At 39.7% G+C, this 26461-nt stretch overlaps 1 protein-coding gene across 5 annotated transcripts in view; it reads left to right on the top strand.

Moving 5' to 3' along the window:
• Positions 1-496: 496 nt before the first annotated feature.
• Positions 497-26461, top strand: part of BARD1 (BRCA1 associated RING domain 1) — a 92512-nt gene continuing 66547 nt past the window's right edge. For 2 of the 5 annotated variants that reach the window (XM_055573384.1, XM_055573385.1), the window contains exons 1-3: positions 497-791; positions 14430-14486; positions 19589-19737. In XM_055573384.1, coding sequence (XP_055429359.1) covers positions 649-791; positions 14430-14486; positions 19589-19737 — 349 coding nt within the window. In that variant the 5' untranslated portion in view covers positions 497-648. Of the gene's footprint in view, positions 792-3655; positions 3965-14429; positions 14487-19588; positions 19738-26461 lie in introns of those variants that run through there. The other 3 variants (XM_055573387.1, XM_055573388.1, XM_055573386.1) reach the window with 2 other exon arrangements.

Below are 26461 nucleotides of genomic sequence, written 5' to 3'. Positions count from 1 at the left end.
CCAAACAAAGCAACTGTCGAAATAGCACTCCTTAAAGGGCTTCTCTGGTGGCTCAGACGGTAAAGAATTCGCCTGCCAATGAGGAGACCTAGGTTCCATCCCTGGGTCCGGAAGATCCCCTTGAGGAGGGCATGGCAACCCACTCCAGTTATCTTGCCTGGAAAATCCCATGGACAGAGGAGCCTGGCGGGCTACAGTCCACGGGGGTTGCAAAGAGTTAGACACGACTGAGCAAGTAACATAGATAATACTTAAAACTTCTCGGCTTGTGACTTTCCATTGATTAAATTCAGTGAAAGTTCCTTAGAACCGTCTCAGCTTTTTTTTGCATTTATACCTCCAGATAGCCTGTGGCCCCGCCCCCTTTTCCACCAACACAAGGGTCCTGCAGCGGCCGCTCCTCCTGCTTAGGCCCCGCCCCACCAGCTAGCGTGCCCCGGCTTTTGGCGCGTTTCGGCCTTGCTCCGCCCACCCCGTGCACCCCGCCCACCCGCGCGCCCCGCCCTCTAGGCGTCCCGCTGGCCCAGACCTAGGAACTACTTGGGTTTGGGTCGAGGAGTCGGGTCTCCGGTCTCCGGTGTCTCGGAGGCTGCCCGACTTCTCTCAGCCTCCCGCCTTCGGAGGAGCCTACACCGCGAGGGCGGGGCGATGCAGGGGAACCGGCAGCCGAGGGTCCGCTCCGGGAACCAGCCTCATCCCGCGCCCGCCATGAAGCCGGCCGGTCGCGGGGCCTGGGCCCACAGCCGCGCAGCGCTTGACCGGCTGGAGAAGCTGCTGCGCTGCTCACGCTGGTAAAGACCGACTCTCGAGGGGGCTTGCCGGGAGGGTCGCGGCGCGGCCAGGGGTCTCCTCAAGCCTCCGATTTCCTCCTCATTCCCGCTCCCCTTCCCGCCCCCTCTTTGGGCTGGCGGGTATGTTAATACCTGCCCAGGGATCTGGCCTGCTGCAGTCTAGGGGGTCGCAAAGAGTTCCACGCGACTTACGACTGAACAGCAACAGGGATCCGGTGTTCGTTCTCCCCAGTCTGGCCCCATTCAATCCTTTCCGGGCGACTTTCTGCCTTTCAGTTGCACCAAACACCATCTAAGATGGTAGTTTTTGAACTTTAGCGGGCAAAAGAGTCTAGAGGTGTGGCTAAAGAGGAGGATCCCAGTTCCCGCCTCCAGAGTTTGAATCGGTAGGGCTGAGGCATCTGCACTGTTCACCTTGCCCCTGGTTCTTGTGTCCAGGGTAATTTCAGAATCTTAGTCCCAGGGCTGTAATGTTTGAAGAGGCCCGCTAAATATAAAGCAGCAGTCACTTTGCTGAACTGACTCCTTTGATCAGTTCTCCGTCGCAGCCTTATTTGGAGAGGGGGAGTTTTGGGTACCCTTGTTGGCGATTGACTGGAAGATGCCAGTGTAATGGACACTGCCGATTGCTTATTCAATTCCACATTTCCTTGGTTTGATCAAAGACTGTGTGGCTTGGGATTCCAGCTTCTAGAGATGCTGTGTGTTATTAACTTTTGCTTGTTTTCCTTCATACTGTTAGACACCATGGGAATCCTTTCATTTCAAGGTTTTCATTCCATCATTTTTATGACTGGTACTCCTTGCTTCTCCTTTTCCTGTAGCTTCTCCTAATATAGAGGTCAAGAAGGTTTATAAAACCATAAAAGGGTTTATCTCACTTTTCCTGCTCAAAAATCCTTTATTGAGCCCCTGCAGCGTGCACAGCTCAGCATTTCTGTGTCACTATCACTCTGGTAGCTTTTCTCTCTGCTTGTGACTGTTCTATCATATTTCTTTTTTGGACTTTGTTTTCTCACTGTGATTTCCAACTTGCAGAACTTAGTTGTACAGAAAGCATAAGTAATATAGCAACTTTTTCAAACTGAAAGGACTTAACTGTCAGAGTTTTGTACTTAACATTTTGTTTTACAAAAACTTTAAAACGTGATGAAATGACATCGTGACACTCTAGAAAAGTGGCATGTTGTATATGAAGACATTCTGATTGTGTGTATTTTCCCATAGCTCACAGGTCATCCATCTGAGAATAAAAAATTTCAAACAAACCGGCTCTGCTGGCTGTTAAAACAGAAGCAACTGTAGTCACACCTTTAAAAGTCAATGAAAGTTAGACGTTCAGATGGTACATTTCAGTATGGAAGGCGCGAGGGTAGCAGCATGTTGCTTCACTAGACAGTTCAACTGTTGGGGTGGCTATTGTGGTGATAATCATTGAACAAGTGACAGTAGTTTTTTTTTTTTTGGCTATATTTGGTCTTAGTTGCTTCATGTGGGACCTTTTTCTTTTTTCGTTTTGTTATGTGGGAGCTCTTTCCTTGGTGGCACATGGGGTCAGTGGTTGAGTCACTTGTGGGCTTAGTTGCTGCAAAACTTGTGGGATCTTAGCTACCCAACCAGGGATGGAACCACATTCCCTGCATTGCAAGGCAGATTCTTAACCACTGGACATCAGGGAAGTCCTACAACAAGTGTCTTATAAAAATACAAAAATACAGTCTGCTTGCTGAATGGTTTGGGAGGAAGGTGGAAAAAAGAGCTAATCTATAGGAATAATCTATTGGTTGTCCTGAAATCTGATAAAGCCAGTTTTAGTTTTGTCCCCACCAGTATTTTTCCAGTTTTACTAAAGTGAGCAAACAATAAGAGCCAAAAAAGACTGAAAGTAGACATCAGTAACTAGGTCCAGACTTTTAATACAACTCATCCTGCATGGTTAATAATATTTAACTCCAGTGATTGAAAACACAAAATTAATATGTGAACGACTGATGGATTAACTAAATCTTAGCTATTCCTTTTGTGCTTATTTTAACATAGGGCTCTGCAAACTCTCTAAGGGTCATATGGTATATATTTAAGGCTTTGCTGGCCACACACTGTTCTTTTGTTTTTTACAACCCTTAAAAACATAAATTCTTAGCTCAAAGGCTGTACAAAAACAGGCTTGATTTGGTGCATAGGCAATAGTTTGCAAAACTATTTTAAAACATCTTAAGCTTAAAAAATCCTTTTTGATGGAAAATTTAGTGTCAAATGGGGTTTAGAGTTTAGCAATGATTGATGTTCCTCTTCCTGTCACTGCACATTTGACATTGTCTGTCTTGCCTGGAAAATCCCATGGACGGAGGAGCCCGGTAGGCTGCAGTCTATGGGGTCGCTAAGAGTCGGACACAACTGAGCGACTTCACTTTCACTTTTCAGTTTTCTGCATTGGAGAAGGAAATGGCAACCCACTCCGGTGTTCTTGCCTGGAGAATCCCAGGGACGGAGGAGCTTGGTGGGCTGCCGTCTATGGGGTTGCACAGAGTCGGACACGACTGAAGCAACTTAGCAGTAGCAATAGCAGTGGCGAGTAAAGTATGGGAGAAAACCAGCCCAGTCTTCCCACTTATGCTTTGCCTAGTGGCTGTATCATAGCTTGAAAGGAGCAACTCAGGATGCCCTGTTTCTTGCTTTTGCTAGGCATCATTCAAAACAAAGTCATATTATCTGCAATTGTGTGTCAGTATGTCCTTTTTATAGAGCTTCACAGTTTTACTCAGTGGGCTAGTGATTACCCCAATTACCCTTACATTCAGCTTGCAGCTGTTATCCATCTCCCGTTCCCAGCTGTCACCTGTCCTGTGTAGAACATTGTATCTCTTTTGGAGCACTGGGCATTACTAGTGGGTGAGGGTGGATTGGCTACATTACAGGGCATCCTTTCTTGACCTTTAACATGAGTATGACTTCAAGGCAAAGCTGATGAAATTGTTCAAGAGGCCAGATGTGACATTTGTGTTAAGTGCCTGCCTCACAACCAAATAGTAGCTATTTAAAGATTTGGAAAAATGCAACAGGAAGACTGTCATTTGAGAGGCTGACAGAAAGCATGAGAATAATGTGTTCCTAAAGAAAGCAGAAATTAGGAAATGTAGTGTGAAAGCCCAGGTGTCATTTGACGCTGTTTTGTGAGTTAAAATAATAAGATACCTCTTGATATATTTTTTTGGTGGGGGTTGGAGTTTAGCATCTACCACAATTTTAACTTGGAATTCTAGTGACTTTTAAAAAAAATTGAAGTGTAGTTGATTTACAGCGTATTGTGTTAGTGTCTGGTGTACAGCAAAGTGATTCAGTTATCATATATGCACATTTTTTTGTATTTTCCATTATGGTTTATTACCATAAACCATTGATATTGAATATTCTCTGTGTTGTACTATAGGTCCTTAATCTAATGATTTTTTAAATCAACTTTAGTAAAAAGTAAAAATGTAGTTTTGTGTTTTTTAAGATAGGCGATTTTATTTTACTAAATTACCTCTGGTCATTTTATTAATAGTAAAGGTGATTGACATTGTTTTGAAGTTGCATAGCTTAGTGGTTAAGAGAATGGATTTTGGATCCTGGCTTCAAATCCTGGCTCGGTGATTTTGGACAAATTATTTCATCTGTATATGTTTCATTTTCTTCATCTGTGAGATGTTAGTAGTTTTTACTTTGTAAGTTTACTTTGTAAGTTTGTAAGTTAAGGAAATTAAATGAGTTAATATTTATAAGGTACTCAGAGCAGTGTGTGTTCTGTTTGAATTGCTATACTGATGCTTGTAAAATAAAGGATAGAATTCCTGATGCCAGCATCAGGAATTTGTCTTTCTTCATTAGTTCTGATTGTTCAGAGGCGTTTTTACAGGCCATTGATCCTTTGTTGGGATGATTATTGCCTTCATTATTAGGACAATGAGCAACCGCTGAGGCACTACCTGTGTGTTCTGACGCCCTGAGGCTTTCCACCTTCAAGGAGGGTATCTTGAGCTGTAAGAGGTGAAATGCGTTACCCTAACACACAATCACGTCTGAAGTGACTTACCTTACCTTACCTTACCTAACACACAATCCAGGGTAAATTAGGGGATGCAGAAATGAGTACTTGTGTGGGGCTAATGGAGGAAAGCATCCTGGGCTTTTGAATTGGGGTTTAGATAGATTTTTATAGGTGGAGCCGGATAGAAGATTATAGCAAATGAAAATATGCTGAAAAGTATATAGAATAACAAGGGAGTGAGTCAGGTGGGCAGAGTTAAGACAAAGTCAGATCCTAGATTAGAAGCATTGTTACTCCCTAAGGAGAGCCACGTGTGTAACTTTCCCTGAACTCTGGCGTCCTCATAAGTAAAATGAGGAAAACGGATGACTTGATTTTTCAAACTCTTTTCTGTTCTCAGATTCTGGAATTATTAGCATGTTTTGGATACAAAATATCATTTAAAACTTTTTAGTTAAGTTGGATATACACATAGAAAAAGGCACAAACCATGTCCTCCAAATTGTGGGATTTATTTACTTCTGTGGTATTTTGATTTCTTTGATTGGCACCTTTCTCTTTCACTTATACTACACATTTCATACAGGTAGGTTCACAGTTGCAGCCACAGTGTTGGACATATAGTTTCTAAGTGTTTGTTAAATTAAGATATTAAAGCATCTAGGTTAAGATTACATTGCAGGTGGAAGTACCAGAGGACCTGGTTAGTTCATTTGAAATGCCAGGAATCCTCCATAGGTTCCTGGGGGATAATTACCCATAATAAACAGTGACTAAGGCTTCATCATCACATCCGGTCCTGTCATTTCATGGCAAATAGATGGGGGAACAATGGAAGACAGTGACAGACTTTATTTTCTTGGGCACCCCAAATCACTGCAGATGGTGACTGCAGTTACGAAATTAAAAGATGCTTGCTCCTTGGAAGAAAAGGTGTGACAAACCTAGACAGCATGTTAAAAAGCAGAGACATTACTTTGCTGACAAAGATCTGTATAGTCAAAGCTATGGTTTTCCCAGTGGTCATGTACAGATGTGAGAGTTAGACCATAAGGAAGGCTGAAAGCTGAAGAATTGATGCTTTTGAACTGTGGTGCTGGAGAAGACTCTTGAGAGTCCCTTGGACTGCAGGGAGATCAAACCAGTCAATCCTAAAGGAAGTCAGTCCTGAATATTCATTGGGAGGACAGATGCTGAAGCTCCAATACTTTGGTCATCTGATCCAAACAGCCCAATCATTGGAAAAGACCCTGATGCTGGGAAAGATTGAGGGCAGGAGGAGAAGAGGACGACAGAGTATAAGATGGTTGGATGGCATAACAGACTGGATGGACATGGGTTTGAGGGAGTTGGTGATGGACAGGGAAGCCTGGCGTGCTGCAGTCCCATGGGGTTGCAAAGAGCTGGACAGGAGTTAGCAACTGAACAAAACAACAACAACAAGGCTTCAGGGCAGATGTAAAGGTGAAGGTCTTCCACCTAGGGATTTAGAGCTAGACCCAGGACATGCACAGTCCGGTAACAGCTACACAGACTTGGTGTTATATAGGGCTTGTGACTGCTGGGGAAACTTACCAGACACATTGCGCACCTTTTAGTTACCGACCTTTAGCAGAGGAGATGGTCTTGCAAGTGAAGTTACTGTTATGCAGGTCTGGGCCTGAGGAGAGTTTCAGGCTCAGAGTGCAAATTTGAAAGTTAGCAGCAAATACATGGCAATCGAAAACATAACTCCTGGAAGTAAGTGGGAAAGAGGGTATAAAAATGTTGACTTAAAAAATAGTCACAACCTAGAATTTGAGAGTTATGTTTTATTAGGTGGGAATTTTTAGGACTTCAAGCACAGGAGACGGCAAGTGAGGTAACCCTGAGAGAATTGCTTGCGGGCTGGAAAGAGTCAGTTTACATAGAAGTTTGCAACAAAAGGCGGGTAGTCTGAATATCAAAAGTATTTTTGTGAATTAAAACCAGATATCTCAGGTTAAGGAATTTAGCACTTTTCTAAAAATTCAAGTCTGGGCTTACTGAAGTCTTTCCTTTCAGAGGCATCTCAGCTATTTGGGGCCAGTAGCCTCTGGGCTCGCTGTAGGGAGTGGCTGCAGGCTACTGACTGCTGGATTGGAGGTATTGTTTTCCTTTCTGGTTGCCCTTCAGGCTCAGACATTCAGGGTTGAAATCGCTGATGACTGTGATTCTTGTTTACTGATGTGGCAGGAATATTTCATCTATCAAAGGTGAATGCCTGTGTCTAAGCCTTGAAACTCAGTATTTGAACATCAAGTAGGGGAAAGAAGTGAAGTGAAGTCAAGTCGCTCAGTCGTGTCTGACTCTTTGCAACCCCACGGACTGTAGCCTACCAGGCTCCTCTGTCCATGGGATTTTCTAGGCAAGAATACTGGGGTTGCCATTTCCTTCTCCAGGAGATCTTCCCGACCCAGGAATTGAATCTGGGTCTCCCGCATTATAGGCAGACACTTTACCGTCTGAGCCACCTGGTAGGGGAAGTGATACTTTACGAACAGGAGTATCAGCAGTTTTAGATACTGTTTTGCTTTGATAGAAAGGGAATATATGGGAAGACAAAATAACCGAAACTATTTGAGTTGGATATACATGATATTCTCTGTGGCTTATCTGTCTCATAATAGTAGATTCTATTCTATTAGACATTAAGGTATAGAATTCTATTAACCCCTTTGATGTTTGACTCATTGATTTATTCAATATTTATTGACACTAAATAATTAGATATGCAGATGACACAACACTTATGGCAGAAAGCTAAGAACTGAAGAGTCTCTTGATGAAAGTGAAAGAGGAGAGTGAAAAAGTTGGCTTGAAACTCAGCATTCAGTGAACAAAGATCATGGCATCCGGTCCCATCACTTCATGGCAAATAGATGGTGAGACAATGGAAACTGTTGGGGGGAGAGACTTTATTTTGGGGGCCTCCAAAATCACTGCAGATGGTGACTGGAGCCATGAAATTAAAAGATGCTGACAGAGGAGCCTGGTGGGTTGCAGTCCATGGGGTTGCAAAGAGTCGGACACGACTGAGCGACTTTGCTTTCACTTTTCACTTTCATGCATTGGAGAAGGAAATGGCAATCCACTCCAGTGTTCTTGCCTGGAGAATCCCAAGGACAATGGAGCCTAGTGGGCTGCCGTCTATGGGGTCACACACAGTCGGACACGACTGAAGTGATTTAGCAGCAGCAGCTCCTTGGAAGAAAAGTTAAGATCAACCTAGACAGCATATTAAAAAGCAGAGACATTACTTTGCCAGCAAAGGTCTATCTAGTCAAAGCTGTGGTTTTTCCAGTAGTCATATGGATGTGAGAGTTGGACTGTAAAGAAAGCTGAGTGCTGAAGAATTGATGCTTTTGAACTGTGGTGTTGGAGAAGACTCTTGAGAGTCCCTTGGACTGCAAGGAGATCAATCTGTCCATGTCCATCCTAAAGGAAATCAGTCCTGAATATTCATTGGAAGGACTGATGTTGAAGCTGAAACTCCAATGCTTTGGCCACCTGATGCGAAGAACTGACTCATTTGAAAAGACTTTGATGCTGGGAAAGATTGAAGGCTGGAGGAGAAGGGGACGACAGGATGAGATTGTTGGGTGGTATCACTGACTCAATGGACATGAGTGTGAGTAAGCTCTGGGAGCTGGTGATGGACCTGGAGGCCTGGTGTGCTATAGTCCATGGGGCCACAAAGAGTCGGACACAACTGAGCAACTGAACTGAATAATTAGACACGAATTATTATTTTTCCCTGTGATTTATTTGAATCTGACATACAGAATAACTGTGCAAAATAACATGCTTTCCTGTCATTGTCCATATTCCTTTATTTGCTAACAATTTTATTTTTTCCCCTTAAGAAAAAAACCCAGATTGTTTAATTAACTTGGTGAGCCTCTGCATTTTGGTAAGTGTGTTGGTCCACGCTTAAAAATAGCATGGGGATTTTCTGAAATGCATGAGCACTGTAGTAGCTGTCTGAATCAGGTAAATCAGGTCCAGCTCTTTTGTGACCCCATTGACTGTAGCCCTCCAGGCTCCTCTGTCCGTGGAATTTCCCAGGCAAGAATGCTGGAGTAGGTTGCTGTTTTCTCCTCCAGGGCATCTTCCGGACCCAGGGATTGAACCCAAGTCTCCTACTTGGCAGGCAGATTCTTTACCACTGAGCCACCAGGGAAGCCCAGTAGCTATCTTGCCTAATACTAAATAGCAGTTGATATCTCCTGGAAATTTAGGGACCAGTTCAGTTCAGAAATAGGTCTGCCTCAGTATTGTGATCTCAACTGAATTTACTTTCTTTTTCTTCTTTGCAAAGAAAATTTTCTGTCAGTAAGACCTTAAAAAAAAAAGTCTGTTTTCCCTACTTATTTCTTCACTTAGTTATAATCCTCTGATTACAGGTCTTTCTAAATCAACTACATGTAAAGTAACAAAAGTATGACGGCAGATGGAAAAAAGTAAAGTAGCTGAATTTTCAAGGTGCAGAAATCCTGTTACTGTGCAAATGTATTTTCTTATTCCTCTGGATTTTTTCCCCTGTATATCAGACAAAATACAGGGTGAGGATAAAATAGAATTGCTAATATAAATGCACTTTTGTATGTAGTCTTCCGCTTGATTCATTCACTAAGGATTTATTGAAATCACATAGCACCATGCTAGGTAGGTAATGGTGTGTTGGGGAGCTCAGAAAAAATGAAAGTCAAGATTTCTTGTCCGTAGGACTATGATCTATTTGGAGACTTAAAAAAAAAAAAAAAAAAAAGGAATCAGGAAGATAAAATACAAAATACTTAGTTTTCAACATTGGTTTCCAGAGCCCCCGCTTGATGCCATGTGTGGAACTTTAGAATATTTTGTACTTAAGGCACATGTTAACTTGGCTTATAAAGCTACCTAACTAGATTAGTAAGCCACTGGTGACTCAGACGGTAAAGTGTCTGCCTACAATGCGGGAGACGCAGGTTCAATCCTTGGTCGGGAAGATCTCCTGGAGAAGGAAATGGCAACCCACTCCAGTATTCTTGCCTGGAGAATCCCATGGATGGAGGAGCCTGATGGGCTACAAGTCCAAGGGGTCGCAGAGTCGGACATGACTGAGTGACTTCACTTTCACTAGGAAGGAGTATAATGCAGTCAGCTTTGTGTCCTGTGTATGTCTGCTGCAGGGTACAGATTCTGCAGAAGAGAATGGTATGGAAACAAAATTCCAAGTGTTTCTATGCTTCTTTGTTTAGTGTCACTTTTATTCTGTCATCCTGGAGAGTATTTGGAAAACGTGTTGGAAGAGGAGGAACTGTTGATGTATTCTAGACTGGGGGCAGTCTGAGCAGTCCTGGGCTTGGCATTGGACTTAAGGTGATGGAGAAATGTTAACAGACACTGACAGGTGTGATAAAAGCAGTTTTTGCTTTGGAGTAACCAAATTGTGAAGCGCTGTTTAAAATTGGGTTTTAAAACCTGAAAGTAATACATGTATATGCCAAATAATTAAAGTAACACAGTATACAGTCATTCAATATTTGTTAAATGAATGACAAGTAAGTCTGAACCTTCTTCAAGGACTCACTGCGATCAATTACTTGTGTATCCCTTAAGTGGTTCTCTATTTGTATAAGCACTTTGTACCTCAGATGAGAGGATACCAATGATCAGGTAGATGTATCATGATTTATTTAACCATTTCCTTGGTAGAAATTTAGTTTCCAGTCTTGTGCTATGTAAACACAAGACTTCGCCTAGCGTGAATGTCCTTGTCCATGTGTCTTTACATTTAAAACTTTTAAATTAAAATTATGCCTGAACATGGTTGACAAAATCAGTGGGACAAAGACTGTACTACTGTAATGAAACATTCTTTTGCCTCATTCCTATTACCTTTGAGTTCTGTAGTCCAGGTACAGCCTCTTTCATCTCTTAATTCTTTTAACTTCCACATGACCAAATGTGTTTCTATTGCTAGTTCTAGATTTTTTTTTCTGTTTTGGACATTATTTGTTAATTCCCTAACTTCCTACTCTGAAAGATGACTTTTCTGATTACCAGTGATCAACTTTCTACTGTGGAAGATGACTGGATATCGTATTCAAAGTACAAAATAATTTTTAGTCATTCACTGTGAAGACCTAATGTCCATTGTCTCCCTTGAGATGATTTATGCTATTCTGAATTCTTAAAAAAAAATATGTATGTATATATATCTAATATTTTATCTTAGTCTCTGGAAGCTTTTGGTGTCTTATTTAGATAGATATCTTTACTATTTTGAAGTTTCAGTTTTGCAAGCATCTGAGATTATCTGAAAAATAAATTGCTGGCAGTAGAATAGTTGAGTTAAAGTTTGGCACATTTAAAATTTTGATAGGTATTGTCTGGTTGTAATAAGGATTCTTTTATTCCAGAGCGTCTTCTCGGCGAAGCTCTAGACATTTGAGAAAGTCTCACTTTTGACAGAAATCGGTGTCACCCTCTGTGTAGCGAATCTGTTCTTTGAGCTCTTCCATTAGAATTCTTTTGAACTACTCCTTGAACTACAGCTTTGGCTGTAACATTCCTCTCCCTGCTCCTTCCCCTAACTCACACATGCACGTACTTTTCATTCACTCCCCCAGTGTCTTTTCTCATTTATTAACAGCAATAAAAAATATTTTCAAGGTCATTAATTAAAATAATTACTATAGTTGACCAGTTATTCATAGTACTAGATTCATTGCTAACTGCACTGTAGGTTGCTAGGGTGAAGGGTAAGAACTGTAGATCAAGAAATTCAGAGTCATTTTAGGAAGGAAATTTAAGTTTATAAATAGAATCAAGTCATTGAGTCAAGTATTGGCAGAGAGAGCCAGAAGGCTGTGGGCTGCATCCTGAGGGTACACCTCCATTGAGAAATAGGAAAAGAAGCAGCTAAGGAAGTATTGAACTCAGCAAATTAAGAAAATTAAAACTCAGGGAAGGTTTCAGGAAAGAAGGTGAGGTTGATGTTATTTCACAGGGATGTTGGGGAGAATGAGGACCAAAACATGTTTTGGTGAGCAGTGTGAACAGAGTGATGAGAGTAAAGCTAGGAAGAAAGGCAGATTAGCTAAGGGGTCCCCAACCTCCAGGATCTAATGCCTGATGATCAGATATGGAGCTGATGTAATAATAATAGAAATAAAATGCACAATAAATGTAATGCTCTTGAATCATCCCCAAACCCCACCCACTCGCCCACTAGTGCATGGAAAAATTGCCCTCCACAAAACTAGTCCCTGGTGCTATAAAGGGTTGGGGACTCCTGGATTTGCTGGTGAAAGTGAAAGTGTAAGTGAAGTCGCTCAGTCATGTCCGACTCTTTGCGACCCCATGGACTGTAGCCTACCAGGCTTCTCTGTCCATGGGATTCTCCAGGCAAGAATACTGGAGTGGGTTACCATTTCCTTCTCCAGGGGATCTTCCAGACCCAGGGATCAAACCCGGGTCTCCTGCATTGGAGGCAGACGCTTTAACCTCTGAGCCACCAGGGAAGCCAGGGAAGGACTTGCTGATGAGATTCCTTATTTAAGATCTTAAATATACAAGAAAGGGAAGAGGTAGGGTGGAAGGTAGAGTGGAAGGTAGGGTCTAAAGGGTTTTTTTTTTTTTTTTTTTTTTTTATGTTGCAGGAGAGATTAACTTTGCATGTTTAGATGCAGCTAGAAGATGAAAGGTGGCTATAGTCATGTGAATAGGCTCTTTTAGAAAGCAGAGAAGATACAGGATCCAAGGACAACTCTGAACCTGGAGGGTGGGGAAGTAGGAATAAATCTGGTGGGACAAAGCTCACACTGTTTGGCTTCAGTAAGATTAATGGGATTTAGAGCTTGGGCATTGCTTTAATAGTCTATTCATTTGTTTGTTTACTCACAGAACATCTATTACATCATTTTGGTAGAGATACAACGGTGAGGAAACTACCTGAGTTTTAGAGACAAGTTTGTATGTATTTCTGTCTTTTTATAGTGGTTATTCAGAGCCTGAGTGCAGGCATAGAAAGAGCTGACTACGGGGCCTGTCTAGCATTGTAGATTGGCATTCTTGAGTGTCTGAGAGGTTAGTAGAATTAGGGTGATGGTGCTGAAGCATGTAAAACTCTGTGGCCTGGGCTGGTAGGGAATCCAAGCAGCTAATACTGAATGGAAGTCTCTCCAGATGGAGAGCAACCTGAATGTGGAGGTTTGGTCAGGGTGAAAGAGAGGGGGTATATTATGATAAGAGGACTTTTGGTCACACCACTTTTGAGATCTCAGAAGCAGAGCTTGTAATGAAGTAGAATTTAACACACTTATTCGGAGATCAGAGGTTAGGTTTTGTAGCTCAAATAATGAACAGAAATTATAGGACTAGCATGAGCATTGTAGCAGAGATCATCTGAATTGCCAGAAGTTGCTGGCACAAGTCATATTTTTATCACTATGTTCTATGTAGTGTGATAGAGAAATCAGATATTCTGAGTTTTTAAAAAGTGATGGGTTTATAATGTCAGTGAGCACCATTTTCAATATCTTGAGAATAACATTGTGGGTGTGCTCTGTTTTTAGCACTCTTGCTGAAAACTCAATTTCACTTTAATGTTCATATCTATTAAAATGTGCAGTGTGATGCATCTGATCTTTCAAGAAATGTAGAAAACTATTTTTATTTATATGTGAGATGTTCGCAGAGATAATTGGATAATAATGATGTAAATACCTAAAGGTCCTAGGGTTAGTGTAATAAACCAAAAAAAGTTCATTTTTTTAAAAAGCTTTACTTCTCCTGTTTTTTCTTGCCACATTACGCCCTCTGACTTTAATGACTTGATCTGTGTTTATTAGTTAAGTAGCTTTACCTTCTTAGGATTATCAAACTTAGCAGGTGTTTTTTGGTGGACAATGCTGGGGATACTTAATTTTCTGCAGACTGCCAGCCTGATGATTCCTATTCCCAGTTGCTTTAAAGAATAAAGCAATTTCCTGTAAATAGAAAGAATAGCTGCATTTCTGAAAAGACATCTGTAAAAAATAGATGGCTACTTGACAACAACTGGAAAGCAGTTTTTTTTTTTTTTAATGGGAAACCATAAATTTTTATGGTCAAGGGGACCAGATGTCCTATTTTTCTATGACAGTCTTGATTTCTACCTGCTGTTCTATCCAGTTATCACTCCCCTTTATTCTCAGAAGTATTGTCATTTGGACAGTACACTGTATAGTCATTCTATTTGTGAGTCTCATTTTGAGATTTATGGTCTACACTTTGAATCATGAATTGAAAGAAGTGGCCAGTGGTTGGTTTTACTTGAAAGAGATACTGACCAAAGTTGCTTCTTTCTATGATTTCACAGCATATGCATTATAAAAAGTGTTACAGTTTGTCCTGAGTTTGGTAGTTGCTATTTGAATTCAACAGATGTGTGATGATACAATATTTAATCAGGGAGTTACAGCCTTTCAAATGAATATGACCTTAATATCTTATGTTTTGAGAAACAAGTACAGTAGTGTTGGGTCTTGGACTTGTGAAATGTTGGGTAAAAAATGTTTAACAGTGACCTAAGTCTTGATTATTTTTCTTTCTTCAAACAGCACTAATATTCTGAGGGAGCCTGTGTGCTTAGGCGGATGTGAGCACATCTTCTGTAGGTAAGTAATGATGGCTTATGATAGATAGACACACACATTTAATGTAAGTGTATTTTTTACTAAGGTAATAGTCACGTGACCATGTTGATACTGGTATTACTTTCTGTTGTATAATTCTCATGGACTGCAAAATAACTTACTGTACATTATCTCCTTTTGATCCTTTTATCCGTCTTAATTTACAAATCAGAAGCTAAAAGGTCAAAGAGGATAACTTATTGACAGGTACAAAGCTTAGAAAATAGCTTTACTAAGTTTGGGGAGAAAATTAATTACTGTATAATTCAAATATGCCTCTCTTACTCTTCCAGTTAATTTTGAATCTAGGCCTCTGCAAACTGTGAAACCTAAGTTCTTATCATTTACTGTATTAGTTTCTGAAGGCTGCCATAACAGGGTGCCAAAAACCGGGTGACTTTGAGAACAACAGAAATTTATTGTCTCATAGTTGTGGAGGCTAGAAGTCTGATAGCAAGGTGTTAGTGAAGTTGGCCCCTTCTGAGGGAGGTAAGGGAATATCTGTACCATGCCTCTCTCCTACCTTCTGGTAGAAAATCTTTGGTTTCTGGCAATGATCCTTTTAGAGATACATCACTCTGCTCTTAGCCTGCAAGTTCACATGGCAGTCTCCCTTGTGTGCCTTTTGTTGTTGTTGAGTCACCAAGTCGTGTCCGACTCTGCAATTTCATGGATTGCAGTAGGCTAGGCCTTCCTGTCCCTCACCTTTTCCCAGAGTTTGCCCAAGTTCATGCCTATCGCATTGGTGATGCCATCCAGCCATCTCATCTTGTCGCCCTCTTCTCCTTCCACCTTCACTCTTTCCCAGCTTCAGAGTCTTTTCCAATGAGTGGGCTGTCCACATCAGGTGGCCAGAGTAGCCTATTTGTGTCCAAATGTCCACTTTTTATAAGACTAAGAATACCAGTTATATTGGATTAGGGTGGTCACCCTAATGATCTCATCTACACTAGATCATTTACGAAGACCTTGTTTCCAGATAAGATCACAGGTCCTGGGGTTTAAGACTTAAGCATCTTTTTGTGGGGGGGACACAATTCAAGCCATAACAGTTGCTATGAAATTATATCCACTAACGCCCTGGCTGAGAGGTTAGAGATTTTCATCTCATCTTATTTCTTATTCAAGAGGAAATCAATTAAAGGAGTGAATGTCTTAGTTTAATTGTCTGTGAGACAGGGTTAATATATCCTCCTTTGAATCAACCTTTTAATTATTTCAAGTTATGACTGTGATTATCTGGCATGAGCAAACTGTGATATGAAGTTTAAGCACATATGAAAGTAATTTACCTTGTGACTTGGGTGTGCTGGGGACTGTGGGAGGCGGCTATGGTTAGGGTCTGGATTTTGTTTCTATGTAGAAACATAGGCCTGCTCCATGGGGCACATCCAGCAGGAGGATGGGGTAGGAAAGAGTATCTCTTGCCTACCTGATAACTCCATTTGGATGATGAAGTGGGATTCTAGACTTGGTATGTTGAGAGCAGATCTGTTGCTCGTTCTTGCCTTTGCCCTGTTCCTGCCTCGGTAATCTTCATAGCAGTAAACGGTGCCATTGGAATAAATGGTACCAAAGTTGCTCAAAGCAGAAACCAGTAGGCACGCCTGGCTGCTATTTTTCTTGCTTATCCCATATCATAAAGTTCTCATTTCACCTGAAAATGTACCCTCAGTCTTTCATTTTCGCACTTTTCTATTTCCTGTTTATGCTTTTGTCCAAGCCACCATCAAATGATCTCTCCCTGGCCTATTGTAAAACGCTCAGAACTGGTCCCCTTCTCCATTTTCTACATTCTTGTGAGTGATCTTTTGAAAATCTGAATCACATTCATATCATTAAAATATGATAACCACTCTTAAAATCCTTCAGTGGTTTCCTTTTACAATCAGAATACTCTGCTGGGGTCCACAAGACTCTGCACAGGGCAGAGTCTCTGACTGCCTCTCGAACCACACTGTTCAGCCACCTTCTCCTTTTGGTTCATTAAACATGTCAAATTTACTCCTGCCCCAGGACTTTTGCACTCACCGATTTTTCCATCTGAACTGTACTTCTGCCAGATTTTTGTGAGGCTAGATTTTCATCAGTTGTATTTCAGCTCAAGTATTACCTCCTCCAAATGTCTTCCATAATGCCTGTCTAAAATTCTGTCCACCAGATTTTTGTGAGCCTAGCTTTTCATCAGTTGTATTTCAGCTCAAGTATTACCTCCTCCAAAAGGCTTCCCATAATGCCTATCTAAAATTTGTCTGCTCCCTGCCTCCACTCTGGAATAAGCAGATTTATTTCATTTCAGGGTTGTACTCACTGTATATAATAGATCAGTTACACATCTAGAGCATAACAAATTTGAAATTGTATGTAAAGCATGTGTATATGTGTGTGTTGCATACCTTTAATTGGATTCTGAAGGGGTCTGTATATAAGACACCTGTTTGTCTGTGTTCCATACCTTTAATTGGATTCTGAAGGGATCTGTGATTTAAAACAACCAATGAAAGATTAAGAGAGGCCTGAGAACCATCTTAAAAGAGAAAATGGTCATCTGTATGTGAACAGAAGAAAGAACTGATTCAGTGTAGTTTTGATTCATTTTCATTATATGTTGCCAAGAATTAGGGTGGCTGTTTGTGTTTCTTGGCGATATTAAAGCTGTTGACCAGCGCTGTAAATGCCATGAAGTTTGTTTTCATTTTGGGCGCTGTGCTGTGCGTCCTTGTGGAGTCTCAGTTTCCCAACCAGGAATTGCACCTGGGCCGTGGCAGTGAATGCCTGGAATCCTAACCACTAGGCCACCAGGGAACTCTTGCCATGCAGATTTTTTAAATTAATTAATTAATTTTAATTGGAGGCTAATTATTCTACAATATTGTGGTGGTTTTTGCCATATATCGACATGAATCACCCATGGGTGTACATGTGTCCCCCGATCCTGAACCCCACTCCCTTCTCCCTCCCCACCCCATCCCTCTGGGTTGTCCCAAAGCACTGGCTTTGAGTGCCCTGCTTCATGCATCGAACTTGCACTGGTCAACTGTTTTACATATAGTAATATACATGTTTCAATGCTGTTCTCAAGTTGTCCTACCCTCGCCTTCTCCGACCGCCATGCGGTTTTAAAAGATGGCTTTAATATGTCGCAGTGCAGCTGAAGCCTTGGAGTCAAGGGAAGGTTGGCAGAACACAGGTCTTTATCTTACTGACACGTTCTGGCAGCTTCAGAATATCATACTTTCATGCCAGTCCCTGATAAAAGTAGTTCATGAACTCTCAGATGTAAGTCTTCAAGATATGTGGCAGGAGGACCCAGACATTTTGGGCTCAAACCACTTTGCATTCTTGAAAATTGAGCCCCCCAAAGAGCTTTTGTTTATGGGTGTGTGTTTTTCCCATGTAAAACTGAGACATTTAAACAATACTAATTCATTTAAAAATAACAATAATAAAAACATTGCATAGTAATATTAAAGAACCCTTTTTAAGGGAAAATAACTTTGGCAAACCAAAGTAAAAATGGCAGGGTGGCACTGTTTTTACGTTTTTGCAAATTTTTTTGTTTTGCTGAATAGCTGGTGCTAAGTCACTTCAGCTGCGGTGGCTGCGGCTAAGTCGCTTCAGTCGTGTCCGACTCTGTGCGACCCCAGAGACGGCAGCCCACTAGGCTCCCCCGTCCCTGGGATTCTCCAGGCAAGAACACTGGAGTGGGTTGCCAGTTCCTTCTCCAGTGCATGAAAGTGAAAAGTGAAAGTGAAGTCGCTCAGTTGTGTCCGACTCTTAGTGACCCCATGGACTGTAGCCCACCAGGCTCCTCCGTCCATGGGATTTTCCAGGCAAGAGTACTGGAGTGGGGTGCCATTTCCTTCTCCTTTGCTGAGTAGAAGACAGGTTAAATATTCTGAAGGGGGATCCTGTGGGAGGAGTCCTCTGCCTGCAGACAAGAGGGTCATAGGAAAAGGGGTGTGGTGTTTGGAGGAGATGTGGCTGTTATGGCTATTATTTTACCCCTTCCTGCTGCAGCCCATCTGGTGAAGCTAAAGAAGGTGCGGAAGGTTCTTTTTTTTTTTTTTCAGCTGTGCTGTACAGCTTGCAGAATCTCAGTTCCCCAACCAGGGACTGAACCTGCGCCCTGGCAGTTAATGCCTGGAATCCTAACCACTTGGCCACCAGGGAACTCCCACCATGCAGTGTAGAGGGTTCTTGTTTCGGGATTCACAGATAGGTTACAGGGGGGAATTGTGAACAAAACTTGTGCATATCTTCATCGGAGTCATAAATGGTGTTGTTGTGTTGTGTTTAGTTGCTCAGTCTTTGCGACCCCATGGACTGTAGCCTGCCAGGCTCCTCCATCCATGGGGAATCTTCAGGCAAGAATACTGGAGTGGGTTGCCATGCCCTCCTCCAGGGCATCTTCCCAACCCAGGGATCAAACCTGGGTTTCCCGCATTATAGGCGGATTCTTTATCGTCTGAGCCACCAAGAAATTTAATAAAAGCCTTTCTAATTATGAGATTGTAACTCTTGGACAGATAATCTGAGGTCATTTAACTGAATCTACAGATTAAAAATACCTGAAAGAACCAAAATCTTTTCTCAAAAACTACTTTAAAAGCCTTTACACACTTGTACACAAATAAAAGAAAAAATACCTTTACCTTTGTCTTTGCAGTAATTTGGGGAATTTCTATGAAGCACAGTGTTAGGTTTAGAATAGGCAAGGTTCATATGCATGGCTTGTATGCATTAGGGACTAAATTTTTTTTTTTTTTTTTTAAATCTCCCTCTGTATTCTCTTTAGAAGCTATAGATTTATTTACAGGGAAAAGTTAGGCAGACTCGTGTCTGACCAGGTATAGTCTCTTTGTAGCAAGTTACATAAGCAACTTTAGATGTGGATTGCATGATGTGTATGTTAGTGTAATACACTCTTTCAAAAACATTGTTTTAACTAATATTTCATGATGGACCAATGTTTATTAGAACAGCCTCTGCTTCATTTACTTCTGTTCATACTGTTTATTTTTTTGAATTTAGATCCTGCTGAATGTGTGTTGATATTTATATATTTTTTGATCCTTTTTAAGTAATTGTGTAAGTGACTGCATTGGAAGTGAATGTCCAGTGTGTTATACCCCAGCCTGGATACAAGATGTGAAGATAAACAGACAATTGGACAGCATGATCCAGCTGTGTAGTAAGCTTCAGAATTTGCTGCACGACACTGATCTTGCAGGTAAGAAGGAAGTATCACTGTCTCTCTTAAATAACTGAGGTTCATATTGATTTTATAAATGTATAAAATATGAATGACTTATTTCAGATTTGAAGGTTTATAGTGTTATGAATCAAGAGGTGATAGGTACCTTAGAGATAATTAAGTCTGACTTATTTTATGGATGAGAAGCCAGGGTCCAGAGAAGTTAAATGATTTTGCCTGAAGTCTCGCATATAGTTAGTACCAGGAGCAGGAGAAATAAAGCCTGTTTCTTTGGATTGTCAGTTCAGAGATTTTTCCTCACCTACACTACCCACTTTTTCAGTTCAGTTCAGTCACTTAGTTGTGTCCGAGTCTTTGCCACCCCATGGACTGTAGCACTCCAGGTCTCCCTCTCCATCGCCAACTCCTGGAGTTTACTCAGACTCTTGTCCATGGAGTCAGTGATGCCATCCAACCATCTCATCCTCTGTCTTCCCCTTCTCTTTCTGCCCGCTTTTTACTGTTACAATAATTTCTGTATAATATATATAGAGTAGTGATTTTTGTCCCTAGTAATAATGATTTTGTCCTTAAAACTCACTTAAATATCATTTCACAAGACAGAATGCAACCTTCTGTGTATCACTTTCCTACAGATTTATTAGATGTGCACATTTTGAAAGAGCAAAACCTAATATTCCTTTTCTTTTCTATTTAAACAGAGGTTAATGTTTTTCAAAATTGTTCTTAGACTCTGTGTATTAACTATGTATCTTCCCATTGTGCTTTCTGCTGAGAGCTAATCAGCTGTGGAAAGAAAGTAAAGCATTTTGAATCTTCATAATCAGATACTGGAATTGGATTTTTATTGACCAGATAATACCATGTTAGCTTGTGTTTATGGGAGAACCTTTTCTTGACTGGTAGGATGCCATGAATGATTGATTAAGCTCATACAAAATGGTAGAATTTCTATTTTTAAAAATTTATGATCTTATTTTCCAACACGATACATTATTTTCAGCTACTAAAGGTGAAGTTGTTTGGGCAAAATAAAGAAATAAGACAACTACTTTGAGTCTTACTGACCAGGTCCATATTTTTGAGAAGACTTTGAACCATAGTTTACCAAAGAAAAGTTTTCTTTATCTAGTTTTCTGATTATTGTGTTAGATTCTATTCTTTCATGATAAAATGTGCTATGGTGATAAAGTTTTGCTTATTTTCAGATATAATTTTATATGCACATATTTTTAAAAGTACTTACCTTTAAAAAATAGCATAAACCTATATAAAGGCACAATGAGGAAAAGTTTTATTAGTTCATCTGTGTTCTTTTCCTTCTTTATCAGAGGCAGTGCTGATAGTGTTTTACTTTATATTTAGAAAACATGGGTGTAGGATCTGCTCCTTCTCCATCCCTATACCAATGATTAGGCAGGAATTCGTAATCAAGAGTCCACGCATCTTTAGCAGTGTTGAGGGTGGGGATTAGTGATTCTCTTAAGTGTATGATATGAAAAATGTCATGTCTCTGTGAAAGTGGCTTGCATCAGGTTCTTAAAGATGTGTGGCCTTTTAGGAATGTCGTCCAGGCATTCAAATTTGGGTGCTCTTTTGTTTGTGGCTGTCATGATGTTCTGATTTGATTCTTCTTCAGCTGCTGTATAGTCAGATATTAGCTTGCTAGGACTGCTGTAAAAAAGTCCCACAGACTGGATGGGTTAAACAATAGAAATTTACTGTCTCATAGTTCTGAAGGCTAGAAATCAAGGGTTGGGGTAGTTTGGTTACTTTGAGGTCTGCAACGAAAAGATGAGTGCCAGGCTTCTCTCTTTGATTTGTAGAAGGCGGTCATGTGTTCTCCATATATGCATGTTTGTGTCAGATTTCCCTTTTTTGTTTGATCATGGTTCGTATTGCATTAGGGCCCCATCTTCCTCATCTTAACTAATTATATGTGCAATGACCCGGTTTCCAAATAAGGCCATGTTCTAAGGTAATGGGGTTAGGACTTCAAACTGAATTTTGGGAGAGACACAGGTTAGCCCATAAAGAAGCACTGTGATACCTCTGATGGTACTAATGAGGGAGCAGAACAACCTTCAGTGGGTTGCTTGTAGTCACTTCCGGCTCACTGAGGTCTGTGTGCCATGTGATGCCAAGAGGAATCGGGACTCCTCAAGAAATTTTACTATTAGTTAGTGATGTTTGAGTTATCAGTATGGTTTTCACATTTCATGGACCTTGGAATATTAAATGCCTTGATATTTCATCATTAAAAAAGAGATGTAGGAAAATTGCCGAGTCGAGAATAAGTTTTCGTGTGGAACCTGAGGCCTTCTGGAATTCTGTTTTTCTCATCTAAGAGCAGAAGTGGAGCATGGGAAGTGAATTACAGTGATTCACTTTCCAAAGGCCATTTTGTGTTTATTTCCTTATTATAATGAATGATGATTACGTTAGTCATTATCAGACTTCAGCTGTGCTGACTTTAACATTTTACTTATTTTAAAATGAATTGAAATTTTACTGTTTGCCTAACCTATAATCATAATTTTAGGATTTTTATTCTGTAGGTGAGGAAACTGAGGGCCTAGGTTATGCAGGATGGTCATATTGTCAGTGTCTTGCCTATTGTTTTATCATTTAGCACCATACTTTTGTTAGAAGTGTGGGTAGTTTGTTGAATTGTGTTAGGAAAAAATTGGCAGTGTTAAGACTAATTCATATCTTAGAGACTAAACTTAATTAAAACAATATTAAAACAAATTCTTACATTTTGGTTTCAATAATCCATTTTATAATGGTGACATCTCTTTTGCTATATTTAGAGGAGATGAAATGTATCTAGAATATAAATATATTGAAGTATAAATTTCTATCTGGGTGTGTTATTTCCATGGTACAAAGTATTTTCTACTTTCTGTAAGTTGCATCATTATCACCTTTTACTCTCAAGGTTTAGCCACCCAAAACAGATTTAGTCTTGAAGGGAACTGAGATGGTTTCTTTTGGTATATCCCTTTGTGTCTTTATAGTTTATTCCATATATTTTTTATCTAGCAAGTACGTCTAAAGCCAAAATATTATAAGGCAAACAAGATGACTATGTAAATGGAGCTAACATTTGGTGACAAATAATGGCTCATCCTCTTTGTAATGAGGAACTTGGAAAATAATATAAGATAAAGGTATTAGATTAAGTGATTCCTAAGTTCTAGCTCCAAAATCATACGGTTCTATTAAATGGTAATCTGTTGAATATGTTTAATTAAGTGGAATGGTTGGACATAGCCACATTTTCTCTATTTTTTTTAAACCTGTAATTCACAATTTATCTTCCGAATGAACCTTGTTACTTTCATTTACTATAAAATATATAATTACTGTAATTAAAGTGGGTAATTAGGAAGACCTTGTCAAATCATGGACATGGTATATGGTATACTGGAGACAAAGAAGCCTAATTCATAGTAATACTTTCTAAAATGAGCTTTTAAATACTTGAACAGATTTTTCTTGGTTCAGTGTTCTGTAAAGAGAAGAGATTGTCATAAATTTTTCTGACAACCATTTATGGGTAATTTTACCTTATTCTTTAAAACATAATCTGCTTTCTACGAGTGGCATTAAACTTTAAAGTTTTTTATTTTCTCTTGTCCCCCATCTTATAAAATCAGACATTGCAGGTGCTGGTCAGGTTTTGTGAAGCATATGTTGGTGTTGGTGACATTAAAAAAAAAAAAACCAGCAACACTTTGATTATGCTTTCATGGGTCTCAATTTTCCTTTCTGTTAGGAAAGGTTTTGGGAGAGATGCTGGTCTTTCTGTAGCGAATTGCGTAGTGTTTCATATATGCTATGACTTTTTTATAATAGATGAAGATGAGCATTTGAATAGCTGTGTCACTGCTGTTTTGTTTTAAATAGAACTGAATACTTCTTAACTTACAAAATAATCATTCTTTAGTGAAGGCGCTAATGTTGCACAGATGGTAGCAAAGTACTTTCCTTTGATTTTTAATAAGGGACTAGTTTGTCAAAGAGATTTCTCAACTTCTGTTGTGAAACCTATAATAGAGAATAATTTGAAAGGCACACAATGTACATCATTATAATCCTTTGATGTAGATTAATGATAGCTAGATCACATTTGCTAATTGCTTCCCTTTTCTATAGTTTATTATTAAATTTTAAGAAAAACTCCTGGCTAAGCAGCTCCTTAGCAGCATGTACGTCTCCGTTCCTCGGTGTTTTGTGGAGTACTCAGAAATATTTAAATTCAGAGAATAGAATTCTTTTAAATGTCATTAAGAAATTTACTATGTAGAGGAAGAACCAATATTTTTCTTCATGAAATGAAAATGATAATTTATGCTTAAAAGCATTCACCCATAAAACCTGTTGTAGCTGTTGATAGTTTGATTTGTGTTCCAACAGTGGTGGTGTTTTCTCTTTTTACGCTTTTAGTTATGCTGTGTGACTTAGTTATGCTATGTAAAATCCAAAACTTAAAATCATGTTTGCTGTAGTCATTCTTGCTTAGTTAGGACAAGATGCATAATCAAAATCATCCTGAGTAAATTTATTTACTGGATGATTAGTGAGATTAGTAAGATTATTGTGTACATGTAAATTGCATGAATATATGCTGTCTTCATTTACTCCTTTATTTGTGTTCCTCATTTTAAAGTCTGTTGTTGATTATGTTGTTACTGAAGAAAATATGTGCTCCTCAGTTTGAAGTTCTGTTGTCGTTTTAGGTTTAGATTTTTTTTTTTAATTAGGTTATTACTACCTGCAAGTCTTAATTTTCCTTTAAAATGCCTAATTCTACATTTTGTAAGTTTTATAACTGTTAAGGACTTCAGAATTCAATGTTTTTAATTGAAAATGTCATCAGCTGTGTTTAATATTAAATTAAAAAAATCAAGTATGAGTTTTTACAGACTATCAAAGGATTAACCTTTAAGTCTTTGTAATTCTGAGTCTTCCTTAAAAAATAATCCTGATAACATTTCATTTTGACCTTTTCTCTCGTCTCCAGATTATGTTGGAAAGGACTTAGTTTTGAAATCTATTTGTCACTGCAGAGAAAAGTGACATTTAGATGTTGAATTTAGATGTAAAGTCTGTGTGAATGGATCTTCATTTGGATTGCCTTATTTCCAAGATCCTGTTTTAATTGCACTTTTCTGAGCATCAGTTCAGTTTGGATGGAAAAAGGGTGTGAGAGGGTCTGCTCTGACTCCGATAACCTCTCTCCTTCCAGCTGGCTTATTGTTAACTGACTTTTCAGTGCAGTGGCTTCCTTTCCATTCCCAGGAGGAATGAATAGCTTCTTTGGAGTGAGTGGGGGTTTCACTGAATTTTTTTGCTTGACAGGGATCATATCTCTGAAATTTCTCCAGAGATAAATACAAGTTGATTTTCAAAATCCAGTGTTTCATTTTTCTTAATCTGTTTAAAGTGCTGTTTTTCACTTGGCAGATCTATTTATAAAGATAGGAATTTTGTACTTAAGAAACATGAGGTGAAAGAATACACCAAAGGGGTTTTGAACGTTAGAGAAGATCTGAGAGTTTATTAATCCTCTCATGTATTAAAATAATTTTAAACTGTTCTTGGTGAATAAAGAGTATCTAAAAGGAGTTCAAAAATAATATCTCATAACTTCATTTTCTCTTGCTAATATTTTAAGACATGAGAAATGTTGAAATGTATTTCCAGAAACAGTAGAAAAATGAAATTAAAATTACTGTGTATCTCTTTAAGTATGAAAGCTTCCTGGGAATAACACACCTGACAGTTTCACTGTGGTAACATCCATACATGCTTACTTCCTATTCAGTGGCTGTTACCAGTCCTTAGGAGTAAGATGCATAGGTTGGTTTTCTTCTTAAAGCAACTTAGTGTTAGAACTTCATTAAAATTTTCCTCTAGAATCCATAATGTAAGACAGATTTTATATAGAACTCTTGGAAAAGAGTCTGCCTGCTGATGCAGGGGACACGGATTCCATCCCTGGCTCGGAAGATGCCCTGGAGGAGGAAATGGCAACCTACTCCAGTATTCTTCCCTGGAGAATCCCATGGATAGGGGAGCCTGGCGAGCTATAGTCCATAGCATTACAAAGAGCCAGATGTGACTGAGTACTCATGCATGCTTCAGCTTGAATGAAGAGTGACCTTTCAAGAGAAAAACATTAGTCACATAACTTCCTTATTCTTTTTTAAAATAGGACAAATAAAACCTATTCTCCTTGTCCTAGTTAGTTATAGGAGATTCAGTCCATGTTAATTCGGGGAGTAAGCGCTAGGCCATATGAAGTCATTTGTTGGTCATTGTCAGTCCTGTCAGGTGGTCCTGGTGATGGTGGTTTTTCCAGTTTCTCTGCTTTTCTGGTGTTGTTCTTCATAACTAAAGTGCCCTCTTGATAATCCAGTGTGTGCAGAGAGAAGAGTATTGGATTGGGAGATGGGAGACTCCCTGTTCTTTATTTTTAACTTTTAATTCCTTATATTTAAAATGAGAGAATTGGACAGTTTCTCAACTTTCTTCTGGCCCTTAAATTGAATTCTAACCCCCCTTGAATAAATACCAGTCAAGATTTAAGAGAACATGAAAGTGAAAGTGAAGTCGCTCAGTCATGTCTGACTCTGCAACGCATGGACTGTAGTTGGCCCGGCTCCTCCGTCCATGGGATTTTCCAGGCAAGAATACTGGACTGGGTTACCATTTCCTTCTCTGGGGATCT

The sequence above is a fragment of the Bubalus kerabau genome, chromosome 3, assembly GCF_029407905.1.
Source record: "Bubalus kerabau isolate K-KA32 ecotype Philippines breed swamp buffalo chromosome 3, PCC_UOA_SB_1v2, whole genome shotgun sequence".
Classification (NCBI taxonomy): Eukaryota; Metazoa; Chordata; class Mammalia; order Artiodactyla; family Bovidae; genus Bubalus; species Bubalus kerabau.
The sequence above is the reverse complement of the archived record's forward strand: the minus strand, read 5'-3'. Positions and strand labels throughout refer to the sequence as shown.